Consider the following 23,140-nt stretch of genomic DNA (forward strand, 5'->3'; position numbering starts at 1 on the left):
ATCAAATCGTCTGTGCCAACAAAACACTCAACATAAAACAGATTGACATGTTCATCTTTTAATATACTATTTGACATTAGGTGTATAAATGACAGTGGCTTTGAGACAAGACGATAGGTGCAGAGATAAAGAGCAGGTATATGCCAAAGTTTCACAATCATAATGACTGGGTTCACATTAGAATAATTCTGAATTGTTAGCAAAAAGCACGCATACCATGTAAGTACATGAATACTGGTTGCAAAACCTTATTCTAGTTTGAACCCGTCCGTAGGAAAGCAATGCACTGTAATAAGATAATGATTGTAAAATCGACGTCCCTGGACTTATTAATAGGAAGAGTTTTTCACATCAATGACAGCTAATGGTTCCTACTAACGAACTTTTTTTCATTTGACAATAACTAAATGTTAATGATTTCACAGTTATCCTCTTCACACTAACATGTAGGCGATATAAAAAACACAAACCACCACAATAACTTATCCTCAAAAGAACATACAATGGTATCCTAGCAAATGATACCAGGAATGCCAAGATATAGTCATATTTTTTACAAAAATGGTCAGAAATATGACTATATAAGGGCTTGCATTTTTCGTCATATGTACTCAAAATTGAATAATGACCTATTAGGATTATAAATCTGTCAAAAATATGATATGGCAGTGAGTACATCAAAGACGATTATTCAATTACTGGCAAAATACAAATTAATTCCATCAAAGTACATTTTAAATTTAGAAACATTTGCAGAAAAAGTTTTAATTTTGAAGAATCACTGTTAAAGCTAAAATCAATACAGATTATCTTTGTATTAATTAGTAAAAACCTAATGTCTTGATTCCTATGCAAACCAGTTAGAAAATTCCAGTTAAAACTGGTTTGAACTGGAATTTGGTCACTGGTACTGTATTTACAAGTATCAACTGGAAATTTCTCCTGGATATTGTCTAACAGTTGTATTGAAATGTTCAATTTAAAATCTATTTTAAACTCTGCAGGTAACAGAACTGTATTTTTTTTAAATAAGCTAGTAGAAACAATAAAAATTACCTGACAAAATAAAACCAAGTAGCATAACACTTCAGCAATGGTTTAGTAACTTAAATACAATTTCAACATAATATTTCATTTGAACAAAATATAAATAAAATATAAACCCTGGAAAAGTTTTCCCTCCAAACAATATAGCCACATTTATAGAGGCAGACAATTTATAGGCCTACTACACGTTTAATTTTTAAGATATGGTATATAATATAATATATTATATTTTATAAATGCCACAAGTAAACTAAAGATAATCTTTTAAATTAACAAAAATATTGTTTACCACATTTAAGATTAAATGCCTCTTCATTCAGAAAATACTAGAAATACAACAACAAATTTATGTGAATACACTTCAACAACTAAACAACTTTTTGACTGGTGGTAATTGTGAACGGAGGTTTCTACCTTTTTCAACATACAGTTATTTACATTTCATCACTGAAAATAATTTGTCTACACTCCAAAATAGATTTAAATTAAATTTCTATGCTTTTACTGGAACTGTTCAACTCATTTTCAAGACAATGGTTATGTAGACATTTTTCCATCGACATTATGTAAATATTGAGAAACACCTGCCTGAATTTACATATTTTGAATGTTGGGTGAACACAGGTAAACACTGTGAACACAGGCAGTACTGTTGACACAGCTCGGCAGCAATGTGAACACAGCTACGCAGCTAAAGACAAAGAGCCCAGTTAACACAGGCAGTCCTGAGAACACAGCTAGGCAGCAATGTGAACACAAAGAGCCCAGTTAACACGGGCAGTCCTGAGAACACAGCTAGGCAGCAATGTGAACACAAAGAGCCCAGTTAACACAGGCAATTCTGAGAACACAGCTAGGCAGCAATGTAAACACAAAGAGCCCAGTTAACACAGGCAGTCATGAGAACACAGCTAGGCAGCAATGTAAACACAAAGAGCCCAGTTAACACAAGCAACACTGTGAACACAGGCAGATCAGTTAACAAAGAACATATGAAGCCATTAGAACACAGGCAGCATTGTCTATGAACACAGGCAGCACTGTGAATACAGTTAAACAAGCAGAATTGTGAACACAGACAGCAAAGTGAACCCATGCAGCACTGTAAACACATCAAACACAGTGATCACAACTGTGAAAATAGGCAGCCCAGTTCAGAGCATAGAAACTTTATGAAAACCAACCATAAGAGACTATTATTGGTAGCTTTTTATATCTTTCAAGATGTACTGTTCTTAAAAACAAGTAAACAACAAAATAAAGTAGCACCTTAAACAAACATGGCACTGGGTGAGGTGGTTCAGGTGGACTAGAACATAATTTAAGCTCATACCAGGAATATGTATTATACTCATCTTGCACTAGCTAGTGATCTGCCAACTAAAACAATGTATGTCATTGATAATAAAACATGAAATGCAAGTTAACTTATTTGTGTTTTGTTGATGGTAAAACACAAGGGTAACTAAAAAGAACTAAACAGAATAAATTCTGTAGAAATAATTTTAAGACTTAAAGAAGCAAGTCAATGTACAATTTTTTTTCATTGGGGTGCGGTATCATTTTTAAGAACAACACATCTTCAACAAAGCACTCATATTAACTTTATTATTATGATATCCATGGACATGCATAGCAAAACAGGCTGCATCTAACTATAGAAAAATCAAGGAATTATTGTTAACAATTAAGCCTGGTTCGTATTCCCAATAGGACGCAGCACAAGGACATAAGCGCAATGCAAGCAACAGTTCTGATAACCAATCGCTTATGAGAGGTCGAATTGTTTACGTTGCGCTTATAATCCTGTGTTGCGTCCTAGTGGTTTACCACTACAGTGTAGATTAACAATACAAATTTATAATTGCTTGTTCAAAGGTTAACTGTACATTGTTAAATCATGTCAGCTTGCAAAGTAAGACACAGTAGGAATAGAAAAACATTTAACTTATTCACAATTCAAAACTCCTAAACGTTTTGAATAGATTTAAGCTTTCTGCCGTCATTGAAGCACAGTACGTATACTTGACACCAGCGAAATAAAGCAACCATTTCTTCGTCGGGTCCGTGGAGACGATGATTCAAGGCAACGGTCTAAGTCGCACCACATGCGTAATTTTAGGTTCTTTTAGATGATCTATTGCTGTTTGCATTCACTTGGTTTGTTATCCTACAGATTAAAAGAAAAACTTATAATTATATTGACCCCTGAAAAATTAATTTAAGACATTTTTTGTTGTTGAATATTCACTTTGATTAGATTAAAAAAAAATGATTTACCTGAAAAAACAAATCACATAAATAGTCAAATTGTCTGTCAGACAATGATATTGATTAGATTTAACCATTTAGGTTTATACAGTGGAAAGAAAGAAGAAAATGAGTACCACCAACTTAGATGGCTGATGATATTGGAAATGTGCTGTATAATAGAGAGGTTTCGCAATCTTACGAATACGATAACAAAAACGGATACGCCACGCACACGTATTCGTTTTCGTAAGCCATAAAAAAATCAGTTTCGCATGGCAACGAAATATTGAGGCGCGTCAAAAATATGACTGCGGTAAATTTGAGCGAAGCGCAGGTACGTGTTGCTTGGTGCTTGGCTGCCTAGGCCTAGCGTAACATCAAAGCGAGTGAGGACTTTAAAAACTGCTATTTATCTAAATTGACCTGGCATTTTAGTAAATTACTTTAGTAAATTACTTTCAATAAATCTATAATTATATTATAATCATGAATCATTCCTAATTCAAATGCAAAATGTGCAAAATAGATCAAAAACTATACTCGTTTTGTAGTTACGAATATGACTGGTGATATTCGTCAACACGAATACGCTTTACGAATATGAAATGGGGATCAGCTCAAAAATTTCACAAATGTATGACGTATCCGTTTTCGTTATCGTATTCGTAAGGTTGCGAAACCTCCCTAATATCATGCAAAATGAAAAATGTCATGCACTATATGTTTTTCTTTCTCTAAAATAAATGTATGAAACAAAAAGATGAACTATCCTATCAAAATTAACCTTTCATGCACATATAAACGAGAATTCCCCAATGTTAGCTATCTATTGCTTACTCTATGTTCCTGGACATCTGTTAAAAGGCTAGCATTGGCTACAGAAGAATTTGTAATCAAATTATCAATATTCATGTTTTAAGTTTTTAAAGGCCTACTCCATGTACTACATGACCTGCACTTTTTATCCATGAATTATGTAACTAGTGTAATTACTGTTTACAATATATGTAGGTCGCTAATATGCATTAGCTCTGTTAATTTAATTCAATGTGCATCTGCCACAGATAAACATACCTCCTTCCCTTTACAACCTGGTGGGAATAATTGGTTTAAAGAGACACCATGTTTAAATCCTAATTGTACAGAGAGATAAAAAATAGAAAATACCATTCCATGTCATTTTTGAAATTTCTTTTGTTGTTGTATTAAAATCTTCACAATTAAATGTATGGGCATACAGAAACTCTGACATCATTTTCTGAATTTAGTTGCTGTAGCTTTTACGAACACCTTATGTTTCTATTCTTGAACTCAACATACTTTAAATATAATGTTATCACAGACCATGTAGATAAACAAGTCTAGCGATATAAATGTATGTATGTCTAGACACTAGTTTAAATATCCAGTGTTGCTTCTAGACACCACTCCATGTATCAATTTTAGTGTTGCATCTAAATGCTAATTTGAATATGTAGTTTTGCTTCTAAATGCGAGTAAGAATATCTGGTGTTGCTTCTAGATATCACTCTAAACATCTAATAGTGTAGCCTAATACTAGACTATCTAGTGTTGGTTTCTAAACACAATTCTAAATATCTAGTGTCTTCTAGATGCTACACAGGGACTATTTGGTGTTGGTTTCTAAACACTATTCTAAATATATAGTGTTACATCTAGATGCTACACAGGCACTATCTAGTGTTGGTTTCTAAACACTATTCTAAATATCTAGTGTTGCTTCTAGATGCTACACAGGGACTATTTGGTGTTGGTTTCTAAACACTACTCTAAATATATAGTGTTACATCTAGATGCTACACAGGGACTATCTAGTGTTGGTTTCTAAACACTATTCTAAATATCTAGTGTTGCTTCTAGATGCTACACAGGGACTATCTAGTGTTGGTTTCTAAACACTATTCTAAATATCTAGTGTTGTTTCTAGATGCTACACAGGGACTATCTAGTGTTGGTTTCTAAACACTATTCTAAATATCTAGTGTTACATCTAGATGCTACACAGGCACTATCTAGTGTTGGTTCCTAAACACTATTCTAAATATCTAGTGTTACATCTAGATGCTACAGACACTATCTAGTGTTGGTTTCTAAACACTATTCTAAACATCTGGTGATACTTCTACAGTATGGCAGGTGTTCTTACCTTGGATGGATCATAATCACTGTCTTCATCTTCCTCCTCCTCATTAACCTAAACAATAAATAAATATAATGTATTAACATGTTCAATACTGCAGCTAGCTATCCATTCAGGTGGATAGATCCACAAAGTGCTAAGGCATTTTATACAGGTTATATCCATTCATAACCTGAAAAGGTAGTTCAACTACCTTGATCAAAATGTACCTTTAACTATACATCATATGATTACCATTATTTAAATTATATGCAAATCTGATATTTTTTATTTAAACAGAACAATTTGATAGATTTACCTCTTCCTCCTCTTCTTCAAACTGAAAAAAAAAACCACACAAAATGTTTTAATTATTTTATTCATTGTATAACAGGCATAACTCCCTCCCTGCCCCAAAACAATATTGCAGCACTCTAAATGGTGATAAATGTGCAAATGGAAATGGATAGCATAAAAGTCGCACTTTGGTACTGTTTATGCTCAACTGGAAACATACAGTGAATGTGTAAAAATGAGCTAAATTTATTTATTTATTTTATTTACGCATAAATAATCTTACTTCATCCTCTATGGCTTCGCCTGTGAAGTACAATACAGCTCGTGGGACAACACGTTCCTTGAAAAAGTGACCAATCTCAAAATCTGCACTCAACAGTGATTCGGTCTCTTCATCCTGGAAGAAAAGAGATTTGAAAGAAGGTTGAGAATCAAAGCATTTAATGGATTCTGCACTAGATTTCCAAAAAAAAATAAAAAAAATATGGCTGTAGGCCAATTTATGAGGAGGTGCTGAAACATAGACACCACATTTTGATGGGTTCTGTACACACATAACAGGTTTGCAGAAAAGGATAAGTAGAGAAAATAGGGAACTTTGGATTTTCGACGAACTAAGACCTTCGTCATTGGTTGTTTGCTAGAATCAAGCTAAAACTGTCCTAAAAAAACAAAAAAAAAACTGTGCTAAAGAATCAATTTAGGAAGGATTATGTTCCAATGTCCCCAATGTAGTTTCAAAACGAAAACTCCCTATTATGTACATAAATCCCCTTTCACATTGCCTTGATTAATGACCTAGATTGGACTTGTGTACTCACCACTTCCACACCTTCTTTTGGTACAGCAGGTGGACTGAAAAAATTGAAAAATGAATCGTTTTGCTCAGTTTTAGTGACCACTCGAGTTGTTCCTTTACCCTTGTGCTTTTGTTTCTTCTTGACGAGTCTCACAGTTATATTTTTGCCTTTCTTCCAATCGATAGTACAACTATAGAGAAATAATATTAACATAATTAACAAAGAAATCATAAATAGTTTAGTAAATTTGAATCAAGTGACAAGTTTCTTTTTTTTTTTTCAGAGTAAAAATTCTCTGGTACACATTTTTTTAGACGTGCATACTACAGATTCATTTTATTTCGTCATATGTTAAAATATTTAAAACATATGAAATTTGTTTCCAGAGACAAAAGTTATAAACATTTATTTAAAAATACATCAACAATTTAAAAAATGTGGTTAAAATGTTAACAAGTTTTCCAAGTTTAAAATAAAAAAATACAGATTACATTCCAAAACTTTGGTTTGCTATTCGTATTGAATTGAAGAAAAGAATCTCTATGTCTAATGTTGAGTTATTTACGCTGAAGCATTATTACAATATTAAAGAACCATCAGCGGTGACCATCTAGAGAAGTGAGCGTACAAAGGAATGCAATTGAATAACTTACCCTACGGAACTAATAATTTCTGGTCCTTCGTAGCTGAATGGATCGGACTCGTCAGGTTCACATTTCATTGTATAGTGTTTCTTAAGAACTTGATTTGTGAAAAATGCATTTTCTTCAAAATGGAATTCTAATGTAAAGCCCTGTGGTAAAAGAAAAAAAAAAACACAACTGATCAACCAATCACAGAATGAAGAGCTGGATGATTAAAATCATACAGCATTACAACATTTTCAGTAACGGTTAACCACTTTCTTAATCTAGACTTAAACTTTCAGAATTCGACAAATGCCAATTCAATTTAATTTCTTTTATTTTGGAAATAGTTTTTTTTTCTTTTGTGTGTATTATTTTGAAAATAATTCATCCATATAAAAATACAAAGAGAAAAAACAAATTCGCAAACTCTACACATATCTAATATAATGTTTATTCATTACCATATTTGGATTGTCGCAGTATTGAACTTTGACATCTTTAAGATGCTTCAGGATTGGTTCATCATGTTCTTGTACCATATCTGCCAGTAGGTCTACATTCTTTAATATCGTTAACCAAAACTCTGGTATGCCTGATGGGTTCTCTGCAAAAAAACAAACAGTTTATACATAGAATAACCTGTACAATGTAACAACAATCTTAAAGAGCCACATTAAAAATAAATAATTTATCATAATCTCTTATGTTTAAGGTATTATACACTGCAAGAACATCCTATTGCACTCAATCTATAATGATCTTGTGTTCTATTAGATATTATATAAAGTTAATTGTGTTATTTATTTAAATAAAAGATATGTTTTAATTTTTTTCCTTTGTTCTAAAAACTAACCCTCTTCTTTATCTTCTATTTGGGCTTTCTCCTTCAGTTCATCCTGTAATAAAGTAAACAAACATGTCATTTAGGAATTTAAAACACATGGTTTTATGTTCACCTTTAGGAGCATATTTGGTACAATACAGAGTGGGCAATACATATGAAAAACTGTCAAATGTCTCTGTATGGTTAGGAATTAGAAAACGTAGTATTAAAGAGATCCGTTTCTAATCAAAAGTTCTTGTTTGTCACAAATAATCAATACATATATATACAATATAGAAAAAATACCGCGGAAGTGAAACAATTTTGTCAAAACGAGTCTTTTTACATATTAACACATATAAAATATTAAACATCAAACACAAATTATAACTATTAATAAAATATCATTTAATTAATATGGAAGGTTACAAATAAACGGACCAAATTCCACAAATATCTATTGAGGTATTTTTGTGACCCTACCACGAAGTACACAGACGGTCGGGTCGTAAATATCGCCGCCTGATACAATCCCTATTCAGACAATTACTAGTCACAGATGGAAACAACACCATATACTAACATCATAGACAATTGAATTAAAATGTTAGTTACCCATCAAAGACAGTAGCAATGGTGGTATGGACACGATGGTGAAGATGAATTGATACAAACCCCAAATTTAACTTACAACAGACCCTTTTGGCTCACTTACAGCAAGCTTGTTATCCCCCTCTTCCTCCTCTTCTTCGTCATCGCTGCTCTCCCATTCACAGTCGGAATCCGTCGGCTCTATATGTGCTGTAACTATATCTTTCCTCTGAAAAAAAAAAATTGGTTTTATAACAGAGTGAGTGGCCGAGCGGTTAAGACAGTGGAACCGTAATCCATAGCCATAACATCGGCAAGGGTTCGAGGCTCACTCGCTCCATGGATTGGCTATAGCTCCAAATAGTTTTTACTAAACATGCGTTTGACTACTTTTAAATAAAGTCATGCATAAACACAAACATAAATATTGAACAGCATACCTTATCATAAAGATTTTCATAAAGTTTAGCATATTTGCACTCCAATTGATGGACCTCCTCATAGAACTTTGCTTCTAATTTTGTGTGGTTTAGCTGTAGCTTTTTCAAGGCTTTGATTCGACGCTTCACAACTTTTGGTAAACTAAATGAAAAACAATTATTCAAATCATTAAAAATAATTTGCAAAAAAAGATATGTTGTTACCAATACATAAATTCAAAACAAGATTTTCAATAGGCCAGTTTGCAGTTTTATTCAAGTTATTAAGATGAAAAAAAAAAATAATGATATTGCTTATCAAAAGTACAAAGTATTTAAATGCTTACATTGATCATAAACTGGACTTTTGGGTAATATGCTCTGGGCCTTTAAACTAATAATACCAATGGTATTATTTTGGTCAAAATGTATAAATATTATGTAACACTAAAATGCTTGATTAAGAAATTATTTATCAGGGGGACTATTATATCTTTAATCAAAAACCATATCAACTGTTGAAACTTAATTAATACTGTTTTGTTTTCTCTAAAGAAAGCTATCCAATTAATACATATTTGTCATCAATTAAACACATATCATGAATATTTATTGCAAAATAGCCCATTGCAGTGATACTGACCTTTCAATATAGCCACTTCGCTGACCAACAAGACTGTCTAATTGATGTTGTAGTGATGCCAACACCTGGGGGTTCTGTAAAACAACTGCAATATACAAATTGTAAAATAATTAGATACCAGTACTGTAATGAATAATTTAACATAAAAACAAATACAGTTCAAGACTTAAAATACAGAACACTCTCAAAACCAACTTATTTTTTTCCGCACAACAGCTACTTTACCTCTCTCCCTCCGCCAAAACTCTTAAGATATTTCCGCTTCTCAAAAACCTCTGCAGACATGCAGTTATTTACTCTTCGAATGATTTTTGTTGATTTATGAAATGGTGGATTCGATGAACAAATTAGCCTAGTGCAAATATAGGCAATAACATCAGGTTGTATGTGTCAAGTTGTCTCGAGTGTCGCCATACTGTGATGCATCAAAGGCCTGGGAAGCGCACTGGACATGGTGGGGTAGTGGTGCAGGGTTGAGCAAGATACTGTATGTTTTTTAATGGGTTAGACTTACGGTTAACCTTATCATCTGTAACATTTCCCTGTATTTCTTCCACCTCCTCTACATCATCCATTGAATCTCCCCCTGGTCCTGCTTCCATGTTCGCTACAGCATCACTGGCCCTAGAGGAGGAAAATTACAAATATAATATCTGTACTGATCAATACTCACTGTATATTGATCAATAAGCAATAAACATGAACAAAACACAGTATAGTTATTAGCCTGAATTAAAAAAAAATATTTAGAAAAAATGCATCTTTCATAGAAAAACAGATTACAAATTAACGTACCATTAAAAGATTAATCTTGTAAAAAAAACACCAAATAAAATGGTGGAGAGAAAGATTATAATCACTCTATTCAAAGGCCAATATCAATCATCAACTATCAAAGGACATACTGTACTGTTTGTTTATTTTGTTTTTGTTTTTAATTTTATTAAAAAGATAAACTAAATATTAAAATAAAAAATAATAATACTAATAATTATTACAATTATTATGGGAAATTAAAGGAACATCACTAAATTTAACATTATTTAATGATATCTCTATTTAATAATATGCTTGATACAATAACACATTTTGCCTGAAATTATTTATAGTAGACAAAAACAAGCCGAGATAATTTATTCCACATGACTTACTACAGTGTACTATGACACAAGTGGCAAGACCACGACACAAGGATGTCATACTCTCGTGTGAGCTGCCTGTAATTTATGGCTAACCCAAATTAATCTTCCCATTCACAGACAAATTATCAAGAATCTAGCAACGGCTAGCAATTGTTATTCACTCACTGGCTGCATGCCGTGCATAATGTTTCTTAAATTCATGCTTGGCATACTACAGTAAAAAAGCCATGGTTTTAGTAATTTAACAGTAGATCTGAGACATATTTGAGATATTGAAATGACTGATGATGGTCATGCATTATATATATTATTCAGATTGCTTTCATAATATTTTTTTTTAAACAAATCTCACTCTCTACACAAAATGCTCCTTCTTTAAAGATTTTGGTTATAAATAATAAATAGCCTAGAATATTAACTCGACAAATATGGAATAATCAGCAACTGTGCATGTTTACCAATGTAGATTAATAGTACAGACAGTAAAAAATTTAAAACATGCATATTTTTTACAGGGGAATAAAATGGGGATCGGTCGAAGGAAAGGGGTCACTGTGGGCGCGGTTTAAGTATGTGTATATATTTATATATCCATTTAAATTTGAGAAAAAAAATTTACAAAAATAATAATTGCCCCTTGACCTTCATTTTAATATTCAAAATAAATATTTTCCTGTTTTCCATCCTAAAACCATACTTAATATTATTAGTTATATTTTATATAATTAGCAAAACTATTTAGACACACTGTTTAGATTTTTTACAGTAAATAGTCTGCATAGATCAAACATAGAAAAAAAAACACCCAGCAGACAAATTAAACAGGCTCTTTAATTAAGTGGCAGCTGGTCTTATAGTGAAGTACAGTACTACTACTGTTTGTTAGACAATAATTAACCTATATCGATGAGACCATATTTTTACATTTGTTTATTAAAGATAGTAAATTGTTATATAAAAAATAAATGTCTAGGCCTACAGTAGCTCAGTTTGTTATAATCAGCTTTTGGCGAGGTCAGTAAAAAATGCAGTCTTGGGATGATTCGCCTTGGCAAAATAGTCATCAAATTGGTGAGCTGAATGTCCAGGGTTGCAAATGTGTGTTTAAGCAATCAAATTTAAACTATGCTACAATTCTAGATTAGTTAGTCCCACTTAATACTTCAATAAAGGATTAACAAAGTATTAACTTATTAATTAGGACTTCTAGAAAATGAAATGTTTACAATGCAGAATTGTTCTACTGTTAAAGATACTGTATACTGTCATCCAAAACTTTAAAAATGAAAATTAATAAAATCAGACTTCATAAATAAGCCATTTTTCAATTTCAATAAAGTTATTCACTTCTGTGAAAAAAAATTGTTATTTCACTTTTCTAAAAAGACAAAATAAATGTTAATTTTAACCAAAAAGGAGGGACAAAATAACTTCAATTTTGGGTGACAATACATCAGAACCCCCACTATTTATCTGTTTAGCAATATACTGTAGCAGGCCTTTTCTTTTGAGGTGAGCGAGTGCGATCACTCACCTAACACACTCCTAAACTGCCCTTGAGGAGTGTGATTTACAACACACTTAAATTTGGTAAACTTACAACAAAATACAAACAGCACACCTACAGCACCCCTGAATGTATTGAGGAGTGCAATTTGTAGCACACCTACCATTTTAAAAAGACAAGGCATACTTACTGATTGTTTTCTGCCATTGTAAAGACAGTCTTGTGTATCTCTGAAATTTAAATCAATAATTATGATCAAGTACATTGGAAAAATGGCATTATCTACTGTAAACAGAAATTCCGCAAACATTTTTGAAGGGCCACAGGGCAGCTTAAAAAATGTAGAAAATTGATAAAGTTTTAGCGTTGTTGCGTAAGGTTTGCAGAAGGGAATGCTGATCTAAGCTCCTTCTGGGTACTTGGCAAAAAAACAAGATACATTTGTCACTTTTGGAAATACAAAGGTAAAATTCGTTTTAAACCTGATGCTACAAAAGTATTGTTCAGTAGAGAGAGAGTAGAGAATTTAGATGGTAAAAATAGACAAAAACTCCAAAAAGTTAAAACATTTGGTATTGCACTAGCTAGGCCTAGTATAACTATAAGGAATTATCGGTCAACGTTAGCATTATATAGACTTGGGCGGGTGAATAAATTTCCTAAATTTTCCAACTTACGTTTATAGTTGCTTGACACGACATGAAAAACGTTTTGATACTCAAAATAATGTATTTACTCTGGAAACAGGGCGTTTCATGGTCATTCATTAGTCCATTATGTAATGGGGTTTGTTTTTTTTTTGGTGGGGGAAGGGGGGGGGGGGGGGGCGCGGATACTGTAATTTTTAATATTACTTGATTTTACGGTATCCGATTTTACCACTGCTTTGGCTGGTTGGCCTAGCTAGCAAACTAAACTCTGATTAAGAATTATGACAATGCTCGATCCTATTTTAAGCTGAAAGCCTAGCTTACTATTAAGTAAGTGGGAGCCGTACCTAATAATAGGCTAGGCCTAGGCCGCTACGTTTTGTTTTAAATCATCTCAACCTGCAACAAGACGTGCAAGAGCAATCGATGTGTGCGGCTAGTGCATCAACACGCACGGTGGACTTCTTCACCGGATACCGAGCAGAACAATAAAAATATTCGAGCTTAGAACGATGAAATTTATCGTTTTAAATATCCCTTAATTAATAATACTTTTTACTACATGTTATATTATTAACAACATTTTACAAAATTATCAAAATACATTTTCATCACATTTTAATGACGATTACGTTTTCGTTTATCGGTACTTACATTCTTCCAACATACACCACGCTGCAATATGGCGGGGAACATAGACAGAGAATGATTGGTCAGTGTGTGACGTACGGTTACGTCATTGTAACGGTTTGGCCAATCAAAGTGCTCAGTTTAATTGGTACAAGTGGCGCGAAAATATTTTTTTTTTATCATGACTGTATAGGTTAACCCAAAATTAATTTAATAAATATCAATTAATTGCGATACCGTATTTATTCGTTACTTGTTCAGAACCGATTTTAGGAGGGCGTTTTTTCGGCGGAGGCGTTTATTTTTTGTGTGTAGACCTATAATTTGGTAACACATAATAAAATAAATACCCTCAACAGTGCAACACAATTAATATCAAAAAACGGATAAAATACACAAATGTATATGTAAATATATAAAAATGCTTTGTAAATTGTAGAGAACAATAAATTGAAATGTGTTGTAATTATTAATATTTGTAGTATGCATGTGTGACGGGGGAGTCTATTCGAAAATACACGGGGGGGGGGGGGGGGGGATAGCTCGATGGTGAGGTTAATTGAAGGTGGGGGAGTTATTCAAATGGAGGATTATTGGAATAAATACGATAGATCAGATGTCGCTTATTAATTACAATCATTTTTACAATATTGTTTAATATTATTGATAACAATTCACAACGTTCATTTGAACAAAAATGCTTGTAATATTATTTTATTTTATTATGTTCTATCTAGGCCTACAAACTTGTTTTTATTTGATACAAAATGATCAAGTACACACATGCATGCTCATATGATTTGTTTTTATTATTTTTTATTATATTTTATGTTAAACTGTTGTCATTATTATTATACCGATTACTCGATCGTTGTATTGTTTATTTATTTATTTATTCACAAATTTAAAAAATCGTGTGAATGCAAATTAAATAGTAATTCGGATCATGGCCATGGCACGTTCTTGATGTGTCAAATGCACATACAATGGAACCTTGTTGCATTGACTTTATTATATATATATTTTTTTTTTTTTGTTCTATGAGCTCTTAGATTAAGATTTTTTTATCTCTTTTGCTATGGATATATTATGTCACCATGGTATTCCGAAATAAAAAGATGAATGAATATGATACATGGGTTTGAGTTTTGAGTACGTAGTTGGTTTATTACATACATCGTATTCTTCTTTGGTTGTTGGTTCATAGTCAATAGAAAGTAAATATTGACTATGGTTGGTTTTACATTTTATATCTTTAACGCCCGCCCTCTACCTCCTTCACGAAGACGCGACTAACACGCCACCACACACAACAACACATGGCCAAAAAAGTCTGCATAAATTCCCAGGTCCTCTTTTCTCATCGTCGGCACACTCAGAAGGTTGATTTGATCCCTCTCCACGACCACCATTGATTAAGCAACAAAAAGTAGGCCTATGGATTCAATTATTAAATATTCTTATTAAATATAAGCACCTAGTGACATAGGTTCGATTATAGGCTATATAATATACCCTAGCTAGTTGGATCATGAAGGTATAAAATAACCTCCATGGTTGGATAAGCTAGGCCATGGCCATGATCATCATCATTATTGGAAAAGGTAGGAGTTTGCTTGTGACTGGCCTACTAGTACTAGACGGTGGGCCTAAGTAAGACTAGGCCTAAGTAAGGCTAGGCCTAGTAGCCTACTACTAATAGGCCTATATGCCTATTTATTATAAGCTACTCTAGTAGATAGTAGGCTAGGCTATACAGGACAGTACAGGTGGTCATTGTGGTACAGTACTCCCGGAACAGTACTTCCGGCTAGGGCACGATATAGACTATACTTTCCAGATGTGTTACTTTCATTTTTTCTTAAAAAGAATAAGAAACTTGCACAATTGGAAAATGCGTTGGGATCTCCTTGCGCAATTTCAAATTACGCTGTGCAATTTGTTTTACATACAATAATACTAATTAATAACACAAAACATAGGTCTAGACGCACCCACCCGCAACCAGGGACTTGAATTGTTTTTGAAATGATAATAATATAGTGTCTGGAAATCTCATGAATGTGCTATCTGCTTTCCAACATGTTTTTTGTAGCGCAAACATTGTGTATTGAATTAGCCTATGAAAGCCAACTTTATGGCATCCTGAATTGATTTAGTTATGTTTGTTTAAACTATGTATTTTCTGCTTTCTTATTGTTCCTGTTCTCTTTGAATTAAAATGATTGATCGATTCAAGAATAAACACTTGAGTGCGTTCAAATTCCAGTAGTCACTAGACTGTACCCTTTTATCCAGTGTTCAAATTCTATGTTCCTTTCAGCAAAATGCATGTCATGCCAATGTTGAGAAATTACGACGTTGGGGAATTGGAATAAGGGTGGGCATATATTTATTATATAATTTTTTATTTTATATTTTTTATACAGTATATTACAAAAATTATATACAGTATTTTCAACAAATTAAAAATTTTTCCAATACAATTATCCATCAATACTGCTTCAATCATCCTACTGTACGTACTTCTTCCCTAAGTTTTAAATTATATCAGTGTTGCCAAGTAAGATGTTCTCTCAACATTGTGTGTAAATTGGTAATGTACTAGTTTTTTTTTACTATCTTAACAAGCATTTTGTATACACTGGACCTACAGTTTATAGTCCTATTCTCAGATTCAGAAGATTAGTTCTACCACCAGAACCATGGAGTGAGTGAGCCTTGAACCATTGCCGATACTATGGCTTGTATGGCTCACTCATTCACTTGATAATAATACAGTAATATTATTATTAATCATTTTTTTTTTTTTCAGTGGGTTATAAATTGACATACTTTCAAATCCATGGTAAGATTTTAGTTATATTTTTAAACTTTTATTTACATACAGTATTTACATAAAACATAATACCAGGTCTGGGATACACTAATTTCGACCCCATAGCAAAACGAGATTATCATTCATTAGTCTGGCAATATTTTCATTCTCTTCCTACAGTATTATTATATTTTAACAAAACCCTAGACCAACCATTTTGAATAAAAAAAAAAAAATGGGCTTAATCAGTAAACACACAAATCTAAAATATCTACTTAGGCCGTGCAGAGCCAATCAGATTACTTTTACTGGACAGTGGTATTGACTTTGAAGATCACATGGTATCCTATCCAGACTTTGCACCAATCAAACCAACATTGGTAGGTATCTGAGTGTTACATTTTACAAATAACATGTTTGCGGTACACACCAAGTTATATAGATACAGTACAGGAGCAGATCCACTATGTTTGGACTGTTGTCTACTGTCTCGAAAGCATTGGTTATATTCAAACAATCTCAAAATGTTAGGGGTCAACAATTTAATGTTATGGAGAACCATAGAAGCAGATATATAAATCTTTAAGGTAGACCGTCTTCGAACAGAACTAGTTTTGTTTTTTTAAAGTTTATTTAAATCATCTTTATTATTTTTTTTGCAGCCGTTTCGACAGTGCCCTGCATTTTATGATGGAGACTTAACCATTGTTCAGTCAAATACTATATTGAGATATCTTGCTAGGAAACATAGTAAGTTTCTACACATCCTGAACCTTGACCTGAACTCCTGCATGTGTCATATACCTATGTATGTACAGTCAATGCTCCCTATCTGGACATTGAAAACTGGAAATAATCCCTAAATCAAGACTTCTTGAGGTCCAAAATGTTACTGAATGTTACAAAAATATTGAAATACTGACATATTGGAAGTTTTGACTGTAAATTATAAATAGAACTTTATTTTGTAATTTATTTTTAAAAATTGCTCTTTATAACATCATTTACCAGGTCTTTATGGTAACAATGACTGTTTCTCTCCCCAATTATACAATTTATTACTGTATTCTTGTATGACATTTATACCAGGTCTGTATGGTAACAATGACTTGGAAGCCTTGAAGATTGACATGTTCAATGATGGAGTTGAAGATCTGAGGGTAGCTTACACTAACATGATTTACAGAAACTATGTAAGTAAACAAGTGATATTTTCCTTATGATTCATTAAGCAGAGTATAATGTGAATGTGATCAAATCATATTGAGAAAGTCGTAATATAATTTTAAAAATTCATCTTTTTAACAGGATGGCAAAGATGATTTTGTGAATAAATCTGCCCCTCCTCAACTGGAACTACTAGAGGTAAATGATTCAAATGTTCTTTTCATGGGGTATTGGCCTATTGTCAGTGGCACACAAATATTGTCACTAGCTGTATGAACATCTCTTATCCTCTGCAACTATCATTTTACATCCCAATGAAACCCTACTTTGTAAGATTGGACAAAGTTATCAAATTACTATTTAATATAAACTGAATACATACAGTCAAGTAATTACTGCTGAAACTTTTTAGAATGACAGTCTCTCAACTTCTCTGTTATGTTTCTACTCATTAGATCAAAGAAAAGATGGGGAGAAAAGTAGAGTTACTGTACCTCCTTTTAAACTTGTTCTTTCCAAAGTAGTTTGTTCCTATTTTCTAATTTGAGCATTAATAAATAACCAGTCACCACTATATTTAGATGAAATATGTTGTACACTTCATGAATTACAAAATTATCATCAAATTATTATCATAATTTTTCAGAGCCTGATGAAAGCTAACAATGGTGGTGCTGATGGTGGATTTGCTGCAGGAAAACAGGTATTGTTTCTATATTTAAACAAATATATGTATTTTATTCATTTATTCATCAATTGAAAAAACAATTCCATATATTAATATCATATGCATAATCATACACTATACAATGTTGAAGGTACAAAGCATGCCTACAGTGTTTGTACAAGAGACGATTAACCAATGACCACGCTACATTAACCTCAATAGAAGAGTAAAGTATATTTCAGTAAATGGAAATTCCATGACAGGCAGAAAATACGTACAATGCTACCATAAACAAAGTATATAATATTATGCTTGATTGTGGTTGTGCTTTGCTGAGAAAAACCATGGAGTTGGGTATGATTTGAACCCAGGCTTGAACCGGTCTTACCATACCAGCTTCATAGCACCAAATCTTTAAACTCTAATATAATTTTCTCTCTTTTTTATAGATTTCTTTCACTGATTTCAATTTCTACAACCTACTTGACGTCTTCCTGATTTTGTCGCCCACTTTATTAGACAAAGTGCCTGCTCTGAAGGCGTACCATCAACGTATGTCCGCTCGTCCGAAGATCGCAGCACGCCAGGCGACCGAGGCTTACAAACAGCTGAAAGTTAATGGAAATGGAAAACAATAAAATAGAGATTGAATCTAGACCAAATTAGATCTGAGATGTTTTTTTTTTATTAATAATTATGTAATAAATTGAATAACCAGTATTAATATCATAAAAATTCAATAGTTGTAATTTTTGTTTGTCTTGATTTAAATAGACTATTCTATTGCATTAGATGCACTGGCTGACATGACAACCTTCAATATTGCAGTAACTGATGAAAACAATCAGTAATGTTGATGCAACAGTGCAAATTTGTCTTTTGAGTATCCTCGATAAACAATCAAGTATTATAATTGTTTAATCATGTAATAGTGAGCAAATGAAGTATTAAAGTTAAACCTTGTTTTATCATTTTAATGATTTGTTTTTCTATTATATTTTGTGTTATAAATCACTAGATAGCTTATAGTTGCAGGTGGTGTTGATGTTTGATTTTTGGTTGCCTTTCTTTGTAAAAGTCTGTTAGGGGCGGGTCCAAACAGAAGTAAATCAGGGGCACACACTCCCTTTTGACTGTCTGAAATTAAATATGAACTACACTTTTTATATTTTTGCCAGACTAGGCCTATTATTAATTAATATGTTTCAATGTGCTCCCATTAAAAAAATCCTGGAACCGCTCCTGGTTTGTATAGTAATGTTTGGATGGAATGTTTGGGTATTGACAGGACTGTGAAGATAACCAGTAGATAGGCCTTTTTTTCCCCCAAAGAATTGTTAGGCAAGTTCATGAATAGTGCATGAGTGACCATTTATTACGCAATAATCCCCAGGTCCTTCTTTTCGTCAGTGCTGCATCATATCATTGCACACGCAAATACATGCTGCACGTTGTGTCACAGAGAGTGTGTTGTGAAAAAAAGAAGTTAAATAACAGGATTCTTTGATGAAATGCAACACAAACAAGTAAAGCGGCGAATTGAATATACATTAATACGTTAATAAGTGTTTGGAATTAGGCAATAAGTCTTTTACAGTGATCTCTTATGTATGATTCTAAACTAGGCCTAGCTAGTCTAGCCACAGAGAGAGTGGCCGTGCATCACCAGTAACCTGTTCTCACTAGTTAGGAAGACAATGGTCTGAAGCCTATGCTAGCCTAGTAGTAGCAGGGAAGAGTGATCAATCCAATTAATATATATATATTTTGAGTAAAATTATTTATATTATAATGTAATCTTTTTTTTTCAGTGGGTTATAAGTTGACTTACCTTACATTCCAAGGTAAGGGATAAATTATCACTTTTTTATCATTTTTTTTAACGTTTCACAATTTCAAATGTGTAATATTTTAGAACTCGCAAACATCAGATCATTGCATGTAATCATATGTGAATTGAAAACAAATGCAATCATTTTAAACACTTTATAAGCGCCCTCCCATGATGGATTCACACATTATTTTGTGCATGCACTACACATAAAGTATGTAGGAGTAGAATCCATTCTGGATCCTTTTCCACTTTTTACCCCTCTTTAGAAATCTTCAAACTTATGATGGGATACTAAATAGTACATATAAGTTCAAGCTTGTACATGTTAATAAATATTTTTAGTTTTTCAATCATTTAGGCTATGCAGAGCCAATCAGATTACTTTTACTGGACAGTGGTATAGACTTTGAAGATCACATGGTATCTTATCCAGACTTTGCACCAATCAAACCAACATTGGTAGGTATATCAGTTGACGATGGTCTACACCAAAGTTATAATAATATGCCAATTAACCATTAATTACTCCATAATGTCTGGCTCGACATCCCCCATTATTTAATAGGGATGAATGGTTGACAAAGGTTATTTGTACAAAAGCGCATGTGTGTATAAATAACATGACTATATTATTAGCCTGGTTTAACGTTCGTCCTTTGTCTACCATCCCAAAATAAAATTGTCCCCCTCTCCAAATACCATGCTATAAAAACTTTCACTTTTAGAGGTTGTTGTTTTGTCTTGTGAGATTCCCAATATAAAAGCCTTGCTTTGTTGAATGCAGCAGTCAATCTTTGAACTCATAAAAACTCATTCAATTCAAACATAATTTTGAAAACCATTGTTTTGGATCGTAGCTTAATGTGTGTTTGTGGATGTAAACATTTTTAGTGCTTAAAATATTTAAGATTTGTATTATTGACATTTTTGCAGCCGTTTCGACAGTGTCCTGCATTATATGATGGAGATTTAACCATTGTTCAGTCAAATACTATATTGAGATATCTTGCTAGGAAACATAGTAAGTTTCTACCACTTTCATTTCTGAACTTTGACCTGTGCATAGGTCGTACCTAAACAAGGGTAAGAGTTTACTCTTACCTGTACTGTTTCGTTTCTCTCCCCAATATACATTTTATTACTGTATTTGTTGTATGATGTTTTTACCAGGTCTGTATGGTAACAATGACTTGGAAGCCTTGAAGATTGACATGTTCAATGATGGTGTTGAAGATCTTAGGAGGGCATACACTAACATGATTTACAAGAACTATGTAAGTTATTAATTACAGTAAGTAATACTTTTTTATGGACCCCTCATAATGTAAAATGTCAAACAATGTGGCGTTAGAAATTTCATACAAACGGCACAGTTCTCCTTGACCATACAGTGTTAGTTCTGGTGATTTATCAAGTGTTCTCGGATAAGGATACAAAACTGCATATTTAACAATTTAAACAAGTTACCAATATTCAATTTGAATATTTCCAAGGCATTTGTCAAGCATTAATACATTACATGTTATTGTTTTTTTTTTTCTTTTACAGGATGGAAAAGATGACTTTGTACATAAAGTGGTACCTCCTCAACTGGAACTCCTTGAGGTAAAGGATTCACGTTTTGTATCTATGAGAGTCATGGGAGGGTAACACAGTCATGGGAGGGTAACACAAGTCATGGGAGAGTAACACAAGTCATGGAAGGGGTATACACCTTGAGAAGGGGTACAAAGTCAAAGGAGAGGTATACAAGTCAGGGGAGGGGTACACAAATTAGAGGAGTGGTACACAAGGCAGGTGTATGAACTACAAGTATTCAGGAAATGTATTTATTAAAAGAAATTGATTAGCAATAACTTGCGATCTACTAGAATTTGGGGTTGGGAAAGATACTGTAGTTTTGTATTGTGTTTTGGCTATGATTAGTAATTCTTGAACTGGTGTGGAATTCTATTGGCCGAGTATTTCATTAATTGTCAACAAAGAAAATAAATAACATTGACAAATGGTAATATGGTTACGGTATATAAATCTAAAATTGTCTAGTGTTTTTTTTGGGTTTTTTTCCCTTACCATGTTCATACCATGGAGCTATAAAATTAGATCTAATTTTATAGCTCCATGTTCATACCATGCTAAAGCTAGGTGGAGCTTGTCTCAATAAGCATTTTACATGAAACGTTTCACTGATTTATTTTCTTTACATGTTCATGCTCTTTAGGAAAGACAAAAATAAAACATTATCATTCCCTGCATACAAATGACATTTAAAACTTAAATTAGTTCTAAAATTAAAATTCTTTTTTAATTTTTCAGAGCCTGATGAAAGCTAACAATGGGGGTGCTGATGGTGGATTTGCTGCAGGACAACAGGTGTGTTTATTTAAAAATAAAATATATAACATTCATCTGGTTGTTTATTTTTTTATGAGAAAGATTGCAGTGTTAAGACTAGGACCAAATTTGTGAATAGAGAAAAGAAAAATTATTTATGCTAATTTATATTTTCTCTTTTTATGTAGATTTCTTTTACGGATTTTAATTTCTACAACCTACTCGATGTTTTCTTGATTTTGTCGCCCACTTTATTAGACAACGTGCCTGCTCTGAAGGCGTACCATCAACGTATGTCTGCACGTCCGAAGATCGCAGCGCGCCAGGCGTCCGAGGATTACAAACAGCTGAAAGTTAATGGAAATGGAAAACAATAATCTGTTTAATAATTTAGATATTTTAATATATAAATGCAAACTAAAAAAATAATAAATAAAATAAGCCTGATAACAGGTAAAATATTAATTTTGTTAATAAATAATTAAAAAATTGTGTTAAATCTGTTGTAAATAAACAAGTTATTTTTGTATTGATTCTGTGATGAAAAAGATATATTTTTTAAGGAAAATAATTTGGTGCAGTAATTCGACAATGCAATATAACCTTTGATAACTAAACAAAAGAGAATGCACTTTGATAACGATTAGTAATGACTAACCATGTTCATATATTTTATATGAAATAAATCCTTTTGGTTACAGTATATTATGAAATATTGTTTTGATGTGTGGTTATTAATTATTTAATCG

General features: G+C 32.7%; 2 protein-coding genes across 10 annotated transcripts; one reads left to right on the top strand and one right to left on the bottom strand.

Annotated features, from left to right (window-relative positions):
• Nucleotides 1-42: 42 nt before the first annotated feature.
• On the bottom strand, nt 43-13,642 carry LOC144848684 (nucleosome assembly protein 1-like 1). 5 transcript variants are annotated; one of them, XR_013613907.1, is made up of 15 exons: nt 13,596-13,642; nt 12,482-12,521; nt 10,157-10,266; nt 9,643-9,727; nt 9,021-9,162; nt 8,681-8,809; nt 8,020-8,062; nt 7,628-7,770; nt 7,191-7,330; nt 6,559-6,727; nt 6,021-6,134; nt 5,760-5,780; nt 5,468-5,515; nt 2,038-3,217; nt 43-1,842 (listed from the first exon to the last, which is right to left on the bottom strand). XR_013613907.1 is itself a non-coding variant. In XM_078705525.1 (14 exons), exons 2-14 carry the CDS (start codon nt 12,496-12,498, stop codon nt 3,185-3,187), a joined length of 1,170 nt encoding a protein of 389 aa, XP_078561651.1. In that variant the 5' UTR covers nt 12,499-12,521; nt 13,596-13,642; the 3' UTR covers nt 43-3,184. The 5 variants fall into 5 exon arrangements, 3 of the variants coding, with proteins under 3 accessions (XP_078561651.1, XP_078561649.1, XP_078561650.1); XR_013613906.1 differs by having other exon boundaries at nt 43-1,900; XM_078705525.1 differs by having other exon boundaries at nt 43-3,217; nt 8,705-8,809.
• LOC144848686 (glutathione S-transferase-like) lies at nt 7,233-23,104 on the top strand. Of its 5 annotated transcripts, XM_078705527.1 has the most exons (9): nt 7,233-7,245; nt 14,954-15,000; nt 16,387-16,419; nt 16,669-16,769; nt 17,052-17,139; nt 17,479-17,582; nt 17,698-17,754; nt 18,203-18,259; nt 18,673-19,200. In XM_078705527.1, coding segments are annotated over exons 2-9 (630 nt in total). In that variant the 5' UTR covers nt 7,233-7,245; nt 14,954-14,999; the 3' UTR covers nt 18,862-19,200. The 5 variants fall into 5 exon arrangements, with proteins under 5 accessions (XP_078561653.1, XP_078561655.1, XP_078561652.1 ...); XM_078705529.1 differs by lacking the exons at nt 7,233-7,245; nt 18,203-18,259; nt 18,673-19,200 and adding exons at nt 22,374-22,430; nt 22,580-23,104 and having other exon boundaries at nt 14,877-15,000; XM_078705526.1 differs by lacking the exon at nt 7,233-7,245 and having other exon boundaries at nt 14,877-15,000.
• Nucleotides 23,105-23,140: the final 36 nt, after the last annotated feature.

This window comes from Antedon bifida, chromosome 7 (genome assembly GCF_963402885.1).
Source record: "Antedon bifida chromosome 7, ecAntBifi1.1, whole genome shotgun sequence".
NCBI lineage: Eukaryota > Metazoa > Echinodermata > Crinoidea > Comatulida > Antedonidae > Antedon > Antedon bifida.

Bases quoted from the DNA above. Each gene is read 5' to 3' on its own strand.
- LOC144848684 (XM_078705523.1), bottom strand. The intron at 7,771-8,019 runs GTTAGTTTTTAG...GTTTTTTTGCAG, and splicing joins AATAGAAGATAAAGAAGAGG to AGAACCCATCAGGCATACCA. The intron at 6,728-7,190 runs GTAAGTTATTCA...ATTTCTCTATAG, and splicing joins GAAATTATTAGTTCCGTAGG to TTGTACTATCGATTGGAAGA.
- LOC144848686 (XM_078705527.1), top strand. The intron at 16,770-17,051 runs GTAGGTATCTGA...TTTTTTTTGCAG, and splicing joins CACCAATCAAACCAACATTG to CCGTTTCGACAGTGCCCTGC. The intron at 17,755-18,202 runs GTAAATGATTCA...ATAATTTTTCAG, and splicing joins CTCAACTGGAACTACTAGAG to AGCCTGATGAAAGCTAACAA.